This window comes from Phasianus colchicus, chromosome 23 (genome assembly GCF_987193195.1).
Source record: "Phasianus colchicus chromosome 23, bPhaCol1.hap1.1, whole genome shotgun sequence".
In the NCBI taxonomy this organism is placed as follows: domain Eukaryota; kingdom Metazoa; phylum Chordata; class Aves; order Galliformes; family Phasianidae; genus Phasianus; species Phasianus colchicus.
The window spans coordinates 2,696,552-2,710,352 of NC_143458.1; the positions used below are offsets into that span (position 1 = coordinate 2,696,552).

General features: G+C 51.1%; 1 protein-coding gene across 4 annotated transcripts in view; it reads left to right on the forward strand.

Annotated features, from left to right (window-relative positions):
• ZBTB16 (zinc finger and BTB domain containing 16) overlaps window positions 1-12,727 on the forward strand; it is an 88,019-nt gene extending 75,292 nt beyond the window's left edge. For all 4 annotated transcript variants that reach the window (XM_031599863.2, XM_031599865.2, XM_031599864.2 and 1 more), the window contains exons 5-7: window positions 8,319-8,489; window positions 11,980-12,147; window positions 12,429-12,727. In XM_031599863.2, the coding sequence (XP_031455723.1) occupies window positions 8,319-8,489; window positions 11,980-12,147; window positions 12,429-12,658 (569 nt within the window). In that variant the 3' untranslated portion in view covers window positions 12,659-12,727. The remainder of the gene's footprint in view (window positions 1-8,318; window positions 8,490-11,979; window positions 12,148-12,428) is intronic.
• Window positions 12,728-13,801: the final 1,074 nt, after the last annotated feature.

Genomic DNA, 13,801 nt, shown 5'->3' on the forward strand with positions numbered 1-13,801 from the left:
AGTGGTGGTGATGAGTAAGCAGTGAGATGACAGCTTCCCCAGTGATGTGATGGCAGAAAACACCACGACAGTGCTTCTTCGGTGGGGAAATGCCAGCTCCAAGGGCAATGCTGAGCACAGGTGGGTGTGCTTTGATCAAGTGAAACTTCTTTCCCTGGGAAATATGGGCCAGGAATTGGGCAGCCCACGTGTGTGCCAGGGCAAAGTTTCCCTAGGCTTTGTCTACGGCTGTACTCTCCATCTTTCATACCTGGTTTAAGGCTGAAATATCTTTGCTGTCTCTTGCCTGTGTCTAAATTCAAACCCGTTTGTCTCACTGAGCTTTCCCCATTCAGCTGCTGGGCCAGATGGGACTCTACAGCAGCATTTATTTCTCTAGTCAACATGCAAAGAGGTCTTTTGTAACTGCCTCAGTCCCGAATTTGCATTGTTTAGCAGCAGAAGGACGGAAACATCACCATCTCGTGCCTTTCCATCCGGTCTCTGTGGAGTAGATTATATTCCTCTTATTACAGTTCTTTTGGTGACTGTAAGCTAACTGGTACCACAGTGCCTAACGAGTCCATTCGGTGCTGAAACGTGGAGGTTGTCTCCTTTGATGCGCTCAGTTTTTGGCCACCTGAACGGCACTGATACAGACTTGATAAGAAGGGTCTCGGAGCCAAGGCTTTGCAAGGACAAGGAGGCAGTGCTGAGGGCTCGGCGTTGGTAAATGTCTTCAAATCACTGTTTGACCTCAGACATAGAATTACAGTCGAGCGCACAGAGCGCCGTTGGTGTGAGATCTCCCCAGTGCGCTCCCAGCCTCGTGCAGCAATAGGAGCTGGGAAATCTCAGCGTAGAATCACAGTAAAATGTAATTGTCCCGTAAAGAAGCCATTCTTATTCTCATTTCAAAGCATAAGCTTTGTGCAATCCTGGATTTCCTCAGGAGGAAAACCTGTCCCAGTGGTGCCGGCGCTCCCGGTGGATGCGGTGCATGGTTGGCAGGCTGTACCACTCTATGGGCTTTGTGTCTTGACTTGGGGAGTGCGTTGTGCCATAGTCCTCATCTGGAATGAGTGCCCCCTCCCAGACACACGCACTGCAACCAACACTTTGGGTACGAACCCGCTCACTTCTGAGCAATTTTTCACCTCCAGTCCAGCTGCCGCCGTGATTGACATAAAGCCATTCTATAAATAAAGTCTTTCTCTCGTCTCATAAAGACTTTGTGGTTTAGTTTGCTTTCAAGGTCAAGATCAGACCTTTCTAAATAAACACATATCAAAGGATCATTAGCAAAGCAGCACTGTTAAATTGAGATATTAACTTCTGTCAACTGTGTGTTTCTTTTTTGTTCTGTAACTCATGACTGCAGTAGGTTTTTATTATTTTGGCCCTAGGCGGTAGCATCTGGCTTCTGTAGAGACTGTAAAAATTAAAAAGCAACACAAATCATTGCGAGAGAAAAGCAGTAAATTCAATGATAAGAATTTAAAATTAAAATGTTTCAGTGCTTTTATATTCCGCAAAACATGAAACGAATGAGTTCTGTGCCTGTTGCAATAAAGCTACCACCGCTAATAGTCAGTTGATGTTTGTTTTTTTTTTTTTCCTCCCATGTAATAATTCTTGGTAGAGCGATCGCAGAAAAGTATAATAAAGAGGTAAACTGAGGAGGAGGATGAAGGGTGGCAGGGGTGAGAGAGGGGCTGCTGTAGACCTTCCTGATGGGGAATGAAGGGCTGAGAAGTGGGGATTGTGCAGTCCCAAGGTGCCCCGGTGCCCAGCACAGACACGGGGTGATGCTGGACCCCGTGGACGTGGGGTGGGAGCCCTGGCACGGTTTCCACGCGGGCTGCTGGCCGTGGCACGCAGCGAGGCGCAGGGCCTTTTGTCTCCCCCAGCCCTGTGAACTTCGCCAGCCAAAAGAGAGGTGAGAAGCGGATCCGGTCATTTTGCCTCACTAAAGGAGAATGAGAGCAAGTGTGAAGATTAGGGACGGAGAGGTCGAGCGAGGAGGGTGTGACTAATGCGCCGGGTCATTCAGATATGGGACCACATTGTTCCCCTGTCCAGATGGCCCTCGGAATAAATCACCTCCGGCGGGCGCGAGCTTCCCGGGCAGCAGCGTTTGTTCGGCGCTCACCGGCTGCAAGAGCGGCACCGACAAAGACGTCACCGCGCGGCCGCTGCCCGCTTTGCTTTTCGAGCCGTCCCTCTGCATTTGGGGAATCTTCTTCTTCCTCCTCTTTGGGCACCGTCTCCCTCCCGGCTTTCAGGCTCAGCCTGCGGTGCCCGTTTTGCCCAATCCCCGTGGCTCCCTTCTGACTCAGGGATGTTCTGTGATGCCGTGAAATTCACGTTGGTGCTTCACCTTCCTGTTTACAATATCCTTTCGTATACATGTGCTCTTAAATATTTGAGCTTCTCCGGGTCTGATAAACCAGTGCTGGTTAAAAGAAGAGAGAATGTGTGCACGTGCTCATGTAAAGCAGCATCCCCATCCTCCGTGCCAGGGCACCCCTCTCTGCCACACAACCTGGAGGGGAAGCGGGCGACGCAGGAGGCAGTTTCCTGTGCTGCTTTGTAAGAATGAATTTTCTGCAGTCAGTTAAACATGGGAAGAAAGCTGTACTATCTCTGAGTAAATAATAATAATCAAACAAATACCCCCTTGAGAGAGTTTCCCTTCCATAAAGATGTTAATTAGCATGAAAGCTCAGTTGTAGAGTCCAGAGGCAGCGGTTGAAACTGGGATGATTTGGTGATTCCAGCACAAAATGAGTGTCTCATTTCTTTTTCTGCATGGGTTTTCCTCTCTCTGTCTGTGGTGCAGCCAGGTGGACATCTCTTGTTTCCATTTCCAGGATGGCAATGCCTTTGTTTCCTGCAGAAGGGCTGTGAGGAGGGCATGATGGGTTTGTCAAGAGCTGGTGCAGCATCCTACACAGCGCGTGTATCTGCGTGTGCAGTGCATTCTGTATGTAGGAAGTGGTTTCCAGGACAGAGCTGTCATCGTGAGGCTTTTCTGTATGAGCTTTCTTTGGTGCTGCCAACCACTAATGCCGTTTTTCCTTTCATAATCAGGAAAAGGGATACCAAAACTAGGTTAATCTCCTTACACCAGAAGCTCATGTCTGACACTGTGGTGGGGCAAAGCACAATCCCAGCACGCCGCTGCCTTGGCCAGCAATGTCTGCCTCACCTTCCCCTCTTCTCCTCCTCCTCTTCCTCATCCTAACAGCAAGTGCACTGCAGTGTCCCCTCCTACAGCACATCCCTGGAGATCCCTCTGCCTAAGTATTCTAAAGTATGTGCCCAAGTCCCTCTGCTCTGATAGCTTTCAGTCCTGTCTTTTGATGCTGTTCTGAGAAGTGGTTGATCATTAGGGGATATGATTGAATGTTAGAAAAAATTTCTTCTCAGAAAACAGCTGCCCAGGGAAGTGGGGGAGTCACCGTCCCTGGAGGTGTTCAGGAAATGTGGAGATGTGGCACCTGGGGACATGTGTGCATGGTGGGGATGGGTTGGGGTTGGACTTGTTGATCTTAGAGGTCTTTTCCAACCTTAATGATTCTGTGGTTTTATGATCACTTGTCCACCTCACTTCCCCTAGGACATCTGCTCTTGGCCAACATGAGTCAAAGCCCATTGGGGATGAAGGTTACCCGTGGCACCCTGCTACCAAGGCTGATAAAAACTCCCCCTAACCCTGCTTCTATGCAGTCAAACTCCAGCGTTCTCTGCATTATCCAGCAGCTGGTGGCTGTGAAGGAGCCATTGACACAGTGACAAAAAAATTCCAAACATCTCTGAAATCTAATCTAGCAAGAGCCAACAATCCCTGGACTCTTGTTTGGCGTACCAAGAATTTTTTGGAGCCTTCCACTTCACTCTTAGCGATTGCAACAACAGTTTTGTTGCATGCCTCTATTGCATGTACATAGTTTAAGAGATTCAGTATGAAGAATAAGTGAAGACTGTGTTTTGTTGGAGGCACTGACCAGGTGGGATTTGTGTGTATGCTGTGTGCTTGTGTGCACATGCACGTATATAAATTCATCTTTTAGCTGCGTAGCTCACAGCTAATGCTGATGTCATTGAGCTGATGTTGTTCAATGTAGGATGTATTGGGGCTGGCTGTGGGGATGCTCCACAATCATGGGAGTGCTGGAGGTGTTACCATGAAGGCAGCAGGCAAAGCCTGGCCCTGTTGGTAGTGCTCACTGCACGTTTGCATCCTAAAGCCCATTGTTGTGCCAGAGCCTTTGATTAAAGGTTTATAATGCTATTAATTATTATGGTGATGGACAGACAGAACAGCCTACCACCAGAAGCAGTGAAATCACAATGGATGTTTCATACCTAGGGTGTATCAGGAAGAGGAGATTTTGGTTCTGCAGTCCTGGTGCCTTCTTCAGGTGCTCATAAGTGCCCAGGATTCATTGGCTTGGCACCAAAGCCCTGGGGCACCTTCCTGCACCCAGGTCCCAGTGCTGGGGCTGCAAGAGCTGGAGGCAAGGGCCGGGAAGGAGCAGCCACATCTCTTGCACACGCACACACACGCAGAGGGGAAAACTTGAAGTCAAACGTCTCAAAGTCAGATCCCTTTTTAGTATGAATTTGCTGTATCTCATTCTGAGCACTAATTCCAATTTAATTGCAAGTGGCCTGAAGCCTCTTCAATAGGAGTAACAAATGGTTTGATTTTGTAAACTTCATCAGACTGCATTTTAAATGCGACACACTAGCCCGGCTCGAATGCCAATGAAGCACTGAAGTAGCTCTCTGTTTACTAATTATCCGTTTTTACTTCAAGCCACGCTGGCTGGCTTGTCTGATTAAATCGGATTTGTGGGATAGAGAACAGCTAGCAGAGTTTTCTCTATAGTAAACGAGATTGAAACTATGGACCGCCTGGCTGCACACTGTAAATTATATTTCCTTTTAAAGGGGACGTGTCTCTTTTATTTCTTCGGCGTCCCTCCTGCATGTTAAACTTTGTGGTACGGAAATGCACCGGGCGCCTTTTAAAAGTGAGAGGAAAAACAAACCTGTGTTCCCTGCCATATGCCTACGTGTCTCTGAGCGAATTTCATTTTAATTCCTGCTAGTGTGGAGTCAGGGTGTGGAAGAAGTGTTGTGTTTAATATTGTGGTGATTTTAGCATTCCTCACCTGAAGTTTGAAAAGGGGAGTCCCTGAGTGATGGGAAATGCATCTCCCCTGCCTTTAAAGACACAGGGAAAAGCACTTTTTTGGGAGCCTGGAAAGCAAAGCGTGGATATCCACGCGCACAGCTGCGCTCTCAGGGCTTTTCCTCCCTTGAGCAAGCATCAATCCTGCAAAAATCACATCTCCCATCACCTGTTATTTAAACCTGCCTCGCACAGAGCGGGCGGCGCTCTCTTCCAAATAGTTAATGCTGCATCCAGAATCTCATCTACATGGCAGCCTGTCGCTCCTGCCTTGGAAACCCGCAGCACTGCTACACGCGGTATTAATTGTTTACTGCTGCAGGCTGGAGGCAAACAGCACATCGGCTCTTAGAGGAGAAAAAAGAGAAGATGGGAGAAGGTGGCTATTGAATGCGGCGTAATAGGGCTGTGCTTAAACCTCCACTGTTGCTAAGACTTTAATTCCACAAGCTTGACCTATTCTGCCCTCTCTCTTGGTATCTATCTTTGTGCCTAGAGCTTTTTATATTTTAATTTGCTTTTGAATGTCCTACAAAATTAATGGTATACTTTTTGCCATTGTGCAGTGTACAGTACAGGGAAGGCCCCGTGGTGTTCGCTGATAGCCGCGTTTCCCTGGAAATGAATGGTCACCGCACTTTCTGTTCCATATTCGCCCCTTTTAATTGTTGACAGTAAAAAGCGTTTAAATGCTGCTTAATTTGTAATCATCTTCCCGAAAAAAAGGAGAGAAACCATTAAAACGTCAGCGAAATGAATAAATCCGTCTTCCTCTTTTTGTGCCTACGTGGCGGCGGCGGTGTTTATTTATCCAGGGTGATTTTTCTTTCAATGGCCGCGCATTGAAACGTCCCCACGGCTCCAAAGCCAACAGGGTGCCGCCGCGGGGAGGTGGGGCTTTTCCAGCATCACCCCTTTTTCTCCTGCCACCAGGTCCTGCCTTGCCAGCTGTGCTTTTGGAGATGGGTTTGGTTGAGTGGTGGGCTCTGCTTGTGCATCCCACTTGGAGGTCACCGGAGCAGTGGGACGGTGCCCGCGTGCTGTGATGGTGCAGTGCGTGGTGGCTGCGGAGCTGCATTGCTGTATCGCCAGGCTGCAAATCCCACATGTCCCCATCCCAGCACAGTTGGGCACGCAATGGGATGTGGGCTGCAGCTTGTCCCCTGCTGCTCATCTCCATCCCTGTCAGCTTGTCCTCCCATCCTCATCCATGTCACCTCATCCTTGGCCACCCATCCCCATCCAACCATCCCCAGCCCTACAGCCACATCGCACTTGACGGCGGGGCTCCCCACACAAGGCAGCTCCTCTCCAGCACGGCAGCCCAACATAGCCCAATTTTTCAAGCGGGGGCCAATTAGTTTCACAAATGAGGGCCCTATGGTGCCAGGGAGGATTTGTTCCGGGCCTGCGCACTGGCCCGGCCGCATTGTCCTGCCCCCACCCCCGCAGGAGCCCATTGTCCCCGGCCCCAGCAGGGCTGCTCCCGGCGGATTGATGGGGGCTGGCGTCCCGCCGGCCGGGGCCCCCGCGGCACAGCTGGCTGCGGCACAGGGGCTCGGCCCCTCCGACCTCTGACCCGTCCTGCTGTCACCGTGAGAGCGCGGCCGGGCTGCATACCGTGCAGGATTTGCTCCGCACCACCCGCTCGGATGGGCTTTGTGTCTCCCGGGCTCTTGGGAGAGTTTTGTCTGCAGCTGCGAGCAAGCGCGCGTCCTCCGGATAAATCCGCGGGGAAGGAGGCAGCAGCATCGCCACCGGGGCCACCTCGCTGCTATGTGGTTTTATTTCCATTTTGCTCATTTATTTTCACATTCTCGGCGTCACTCGCTCGCACGGTGCACACCTCACCAAGGGGATGGCCGGCATCGAGCCAACTGCTGCCACACAAGGAACCTGCCCATGGAGGAGCATGGCCGGTGCACGTGCACTCATGCCCCTTGGGCTGTGCAGGATCTCTGCACTACTTTTGGTGCATTTTGCCACCAGCACGGAGCAGGGACCCATCCCCTGTGCTCAGCAGGGTGATGCTGCAGGCGGGGATCCATCCACAGCACTGCAGGTGCCAGGAGCACACAGTGCCCAGAGCTCCCCCAGCACCCCTGTGTGCAGTTGCTTTGGTCCTCACCACCCCTCAGGTTAATTTTGGCACTGCAAAGAGCAGCCCTCCCTGTCCCCACTGTTTCTTAAAGGTGTTTGTTGGTTACCTTGAACATCTTGCTGCCGCTAATGAATTGCTAATACAATTTTCTAGATAATTTTATTTCCATAGTCCTCACATTTTAATGTCTCCAAAAAGCTAGCATTTATTTGCTTAATCTCCCAGCGTAATACAATTTGCACTGACTCACAGGTTCTGAACAATCAGCTATGCATAAACTAAAACAAATTGTTTAATAACACAAAGGTCTTATATTTTTATTGACTGTGTGTAAGTATCTCTATTTCTGTGTTGGTGTTTCTTTTTTATGTACTCTTCTGTTGATGCAGCCAATTTTGTCATTGTGCGTGTGGCTCATAGGATTAAGCTTCTGGTGGTATTACCACTGAGGGTCACAAGCAGTGCTGGGGATGTGCACGTGGTCCTCCTGCGTTCAGCCCACTGCTACCCAGAGCAGCTTTGCATGGTGCTCAGGCATCCAACTGTCATTTCTTTGGGTCCTGTTTCCACCTGGCATTAGGGGCTGTGTCTCACACAGGTGCATGCAGCCACCCATCAGAACATGGGGAATTATCCAAGCAGGTGCTTCGCATTTGGGTTGGGGGTGTAGAGATGCAAGCCTACAAGGGATTTCCAGCTGTACCCAAGGCATTAAAATCCTCCTGCTCTCTTCTTGCACTCCTTCTCTATGCTGAAGGGTTGGAATTGCTGCAGTCCCAGTGCCAGCCCTGCTGCTGCCCCCTAGGAGTGAGGGCTGCAGGTCTCTGCCCTGTGCAGGAGTTCTTCCCATCCAGGGATGCTCTGTGCATGGCTGAGCACACCAGGTGATCGGGGCAGGTGCGGAAAGCAGGCTGCTGTCTGTAGCGAGAGAGCTGGAGGCTGTGAGCGGTCAGTGGGGCTCGCAGTCCCCTTCCTCACAGCCACCCCTGGGAGACCCCCAGGCACTGCCTCACTTTTCTGTCTCCTCTCTTGCAGGTACAGACATGGCTGTCTTCTGCCTGCTCTGCGGCAAGCGCTTCCAGACGCAGACTGCCCTGCAGCAGCACATGGAGGTGCACGCCGGGGTGCGCAGCTACATCTGCAGCGAGTGCAACCGCACCTTCCCCAGCCACACTGCCCTCAAGAGGCACCTGAGATCCCACACAGGTACAGCCAAGGCCCTGAGAGCAGTCCTGTGCCGTGGGGTGGGGGGTCCTGATGCTGCCCAGGGAGCCCCCATTTGGGTTCTGAGCTCTGTGCAGGAGAGCTTGGGGCTGGCAGCTTGGTGGCAACCAGCAGCTGATGCTGAGCCACAGGTGGAGCTGGAGGAGCATTCTTTGCTGGAGCTCCAGCTCCAAGGAGGGCTGGGACAAAGATGTTCCTTGCTAAACTGCACTTTATCGTCTTCTTAATCTTAAAAATATCGAGGCAACTGTTATCCACAACCGAGGTTGCTTGAGTTTAAAAAGAAGAACAAGAAAACAAGGGGGCTGGGGGGAAGTGCTGTGTGTAATAAGTTGATCCGGTATAATGTGACATGTGACCTTCTTAGGGGATGTGCGATCTTACCCCACTTCATCGGCTTAAATGCAGTAGATGCACATAATCAGCTGGTACTCGGCTCTAATGGGATTACAGTGACCTGGGCTACGTGTATATGGTATTTACATTGCACACCCACCGAGGTGCTTTTGGGTTAGAGGAGAGCTGGGGTATGAAACCAAGGATTTGACCGTGTTACTTGGTGTCCTCAAACCACCTGCCTGATGTTGGCCCTGTCCTCCTGTGCTTTGTTCCTACTGCGAGTCTCCATTATGTGATTGTGGCTGTGGGACTGCAGCATAGGGAACAGCAGCTGTTACAACATAAGACTGTCTCATCTTGTGCCAGGGGAGGTTCAGGTTGGATGTTAGGAGAAATTCCTTCTCCCAAAGAGTGCTTGGGCACTGGCATAGATGCCTGTTGAGGTGGTGGGGTCACAATCCCTGCAGGTGTGCAAGAAACATGGAGATGTGGCACTGAGGAATATGGTGAGATGGGATGGGGTTGGGGATTTCAGTGATCTTTTCCAACCTTAATGATTCTCTGGTTGATCATATGTAGGAAAGAGGTGTGAGTACATCCCTTCCAAAGCAGAAAGTGAAAGTTCCCTAGCAGATTTAGTACCTCAGTATGGTGCGTTTGGGAAAACCAAGCAACACCATAGGACTTTCTACCTGCATTTTTTTTTGCTATGAAGAAATGGCCCTTCAAGCTCCTGTTGAGGGATGGCCTCCCATGGTCCCCATGTGCTTCTGTCCCCAGGGAGGAGCTGCTGCTTCCCTCGCTCATGGCAATGAGTCTGGATCCGGAGCCTTGCAGCACCCAACACGTGCAGCAGTGTGACGAGGCTGGGGAGCTGACCCTCACCCAGCTCAGTGATTAGCGGGATTGTGTCGCTCTACGCAGCGGAGAGCTGGCCTGTAATTTGCAGCCCAGCTATGAATCAGAGCAACTGAAATTGCTTTTTGCAGCGGTGGGGAGGCGGGGATGGTTTGCAGGTGGGTGGAGGGAATGCTCCTCTCCCATCTTTTCCCACACCATTCGCGGGGCTGGCGCTCCAGCAGCAGTGTGATTGCTGGGGGGAGGCAGATGCAGATTGTTTGCATCTCTTTTCCTTCCTCTTTTTAACCAGCTTCCTGCATACACATGTGCCGGGTGCTTGGGGGCTGGAGCAGCATCTTTAGAAGGTCTGCATCGCCAGTGCCTGTTTGTCCTGCATCCATGCTCCCAACCAGGAAACCCAGAATCGCACAGTGCTTACGATCCCATTAATGCTGAGTGGAGCAGCTATTCATAGCAAGTAATCCAGTGACCTGGGCTGTAGGTCACTCTGCGTGGGTTCTGCCCCCAGCCCCTGATGGTTTATTAGCTCTTGGCTTTAAAAATAAACCAGGATCCTCGGAGCTTTAAGAGTAGTTAGTTGTGCTTCGTGGTTATTCTCAGAGTGGGAGCACAATGCTGAGTCCGCAGAGAGCTCGTGACGTGGTGCCCAGCTCTGCCTGGCAGCATCCCAGAGCTGGGAGAACACAGCAGGAATTGGAGGGTCTTTTATCACTATGGAGAGGACAAAGGCTGCAGCCCTTGAATGTATCCCAGTTTTGTCAGCCCCCCTTTCTGCTGAGCAGGTCGGGGTAATAGAAAGGAGGGGATGTTGGTGTTGTACTGGAGAGTGAGTTACACTGTGATTCTCTGCTGGTTATTTGTGATCCAAACCCTTGCACTGATTTCCTCAGTGCCAATGGATCCATTGCTCTGCCTCCATGGCACAGAGCGCCAGGTAGCAGTGCAGAAGCGGGTCACAGGTGCTGGAGGGGATCTAATTAGTCCCCTTTGTCCTGAATTTAATGTTAGGCTCATTAAAGGTTCTGCAAAGTTAATCAGCGTGCCACAAATTGGATTTTAATTTTTTCCCCCCCGGTTCTGCAATCAGAGCAGTGCTGCTGCAGGGACGTGGGTCCCATTAGTGTCCCCGCATCGGCACTGTGTGTGTGTATGGAGGGTGTGGGTCTGGCCCTCGAGATGCCATATTTAAACTCATTTACCACATGATCAGGTTGATAATTAAATTCATGCGGATCCTGTCAAACCAGCTCCTGAGTTTAACACTTCACTTAAAGTACCAGGGTGCTATAAAGAAGCAGCAGGAGGAAAAAAATCGCTATTCCCATGGGTGGCTGAGGCTAAACAAGAAAATCCTTCACCTGGCTCCCATCTGCAGGTGTTCTCTTAACTATTGAGCAAATGGGAGTGCTGAAATGGGCAGCTGGCTGTTACATGATAGAGTGGTTTGCATTGGAGGGAATCATCCAGTTCCATGGGTCCTTTTGGTTTTAGGAACGAGGAGTTCAATGGAAAATGGAGACAAAGCTGCAGCCTGCACAGTGCAAAGTGGTTAAAGATGTGCTGTTCTGGGGGCTGTGTCATGGGAGGTGTTTGCACCCCGTGGGATCGTTGCTGGTTTGTAGCCGTTGGGAAACAATGCTGTGCACAGAGCAGCAGACCTCTCTGCAGGGCTGGGGAGAGAACAGGCAGAGAGTAAAATATCATTGCAAAGAGGAAGTGAAAGCACAGGCATGTGAGTATATAACTAGAAGGACAATTTATGCCCAGGCACGAGTGCAGTTTGACATGGGGATAATGAAAAAACGTAGGTCATTGTGGATGACTTAAGCCTTCACAGCTGAAGAAAATGTATGAAATGCGAGGAACATTACACGCTTGGCAGCTCTGCACATCTGCAGTAGGACAAGTGAAATACAGTTGGCCATTCTTTACCATAAACTGTGGTTGTAGGATATGCAGCACAGAGAAATTGTAATTACAGTGACAAGACAAATCAGTAATATTTAAATATTCATGAACAAAGTCTTGGACGATCAATCTATCTTTATTGTCCTTGCCTTCACTGCCGTAATAAATAAGTAGCTGGAGCCCTCACCTTTCATTCAAATAATTCTGAGTTTGGTGCTGAGCCCAAGTTCATTTATCAGGGTGCTGAGCAGCGCTGTGGTGCGGGACTGATGCAGGCAGAGGGCTCTGAGCGTGCAGCCCTGAGCTGTGCCCCTGCACCGCTCCCCACGTGCCCACCATAGGGCTGACTGATGCGTGCTTGCAGGTGACCACCCTTATGAATGCGAGTTCTGCGGCAGCTGCTTCCGGGACGAGAGCACGCTGAAGGGCCACAAACGCATCCACACTGGGGAGAAGCCCTACGAGTGCAACGGCTGCGGCAAGAAGTTCAGCCTGAAGCACCAGCTGGAGACCCACTACCGCGTGCACACGGGTAGGTGCCGGGCAGCGAGGCGGCCGCAGCGCCAGGGCTGGCTGCTGGGGAGAAGGAATCATTGAATGCATCAGCATGGAGCTATTGTAAATAGCGGATCAATAGTTAGATCACTTTTGCTGTTCATTACTTCATTATTCGCTGTGTCTGTGCACAGGGCGAGTATTGATATTGGGCGCGCTGGGCAGTTAATTACTGTGCTCGAGCGAGGCCCCGCAACCTTGTGTAGTGCTGAAAGCCTGTGCCATGCTGACCCTATCCCACTGCCCTGTTTCGTGCAGGTGAGAAGCCCTTTGAGTGCAAGCTGTGCCACCAGCGCTCCCGGGATTATTCGGCCATGATCAAACACCTTCGGACCCACAATGGCGCTTCCCCATACCAGTGTACCATCTGCCTGGAGTACTGCCCCAGCCTCTCCACCATGCAGAAGCACATGAAGGGCCACAAGCCGGAGGAGATCCCCACCGACTGGAGGATAGAGAAGACTTATCTCTACCTCTGCTACGTCTGAGGGACACGGAGGGGACGCGGGGCTGAGTCGTGGAGGACTGGGCAAAAAAAAAAAAGCATCGTCCATGGCCTTTTGTTTCCATTTTTCGTTTGTTGCTGGAAGGATCCCTCACTGGGGTTGAGGATGGGGAGGTGCAGGCACGTGGTGCTCACTGTGCTTGCAGCGTGGAGGTCCCATGCTGGGAATGCTGGGGGGCTGTGATCCGCCCTTCCCACCCACGGCCCCTTCCCCTCCCCAGCCCCTTGGCACTCTATGGGGTGCGTGTCCACTCCCTTTGCCACTGCCAACCAGCAGCCATCGCACCCTGCACAGGTGGCACCGGGTCGATTGTGTGCAAACAGCATAGTTCGTGCCTCACCCCGACATCGTGCGTGTGAGCAGCAATTTGGGAATGCTTTAATTTCATTTTCTCCCCCTATCCCCATCAATGACCCCTTTGGAGGAGCTGTCGCAGACCCCTCTGGGCGGGGCAGTTACCCTTGGGCTCAGCCCCGTGTTCAGCGGGAGTTCAGCACCCCGCAGGTGGGACAGCGCCCGGGCCTGCGCTCACCCATCGGGCCCTACTGGAGGTGCTGTGGGGTGCTATGGGATGCTATGGGGTGCTGCCGGTGTTCCCACAGCTTTGGCAAAAATCTGGAGCAAAAACCTCTGGTTTGCAGGGGCTGCGTGAGGCCGCAATCCTCCTCCTGACCAAAGACCTTTCTATGCATTTCTTTTTCCTTTTCTTCTAATTCGGGAGGTGAAGACAAAGCCTTCAGCGGGAGGATGAAGCTGGGGGCTGCGTGCTGCTCCCTGTCCCCATTGGAGCTGCAGCTCCTGTCCCACAGTGCCCCCGGCCCTGGGTGAGCTGAGGCAATGCTGGGCCAGGAGATTCTCTCTTTTCTTCTTTGTGTTTTTGGGTGCTTGGAACGTGCCAATGCTTTTTTTTTTGCCCAGCCCTAAACTCCCAGAGTCTGCGGTGGAGCGGACGGTAACAAATGGCTTTGCTCTGTTTTGGTTTGGGTGTTGTATTTTTGGTTGTTTTTTTTTTTTGTTTTGTTTTGCTTTCGGTTTGTTTTTAAAAGGTTTTGACTCTTTCTGTGTTTAGCACATTTTACTTGAAATTACCTCGTTTTTTTGTGACCTCATGAGCTTTTATTGATT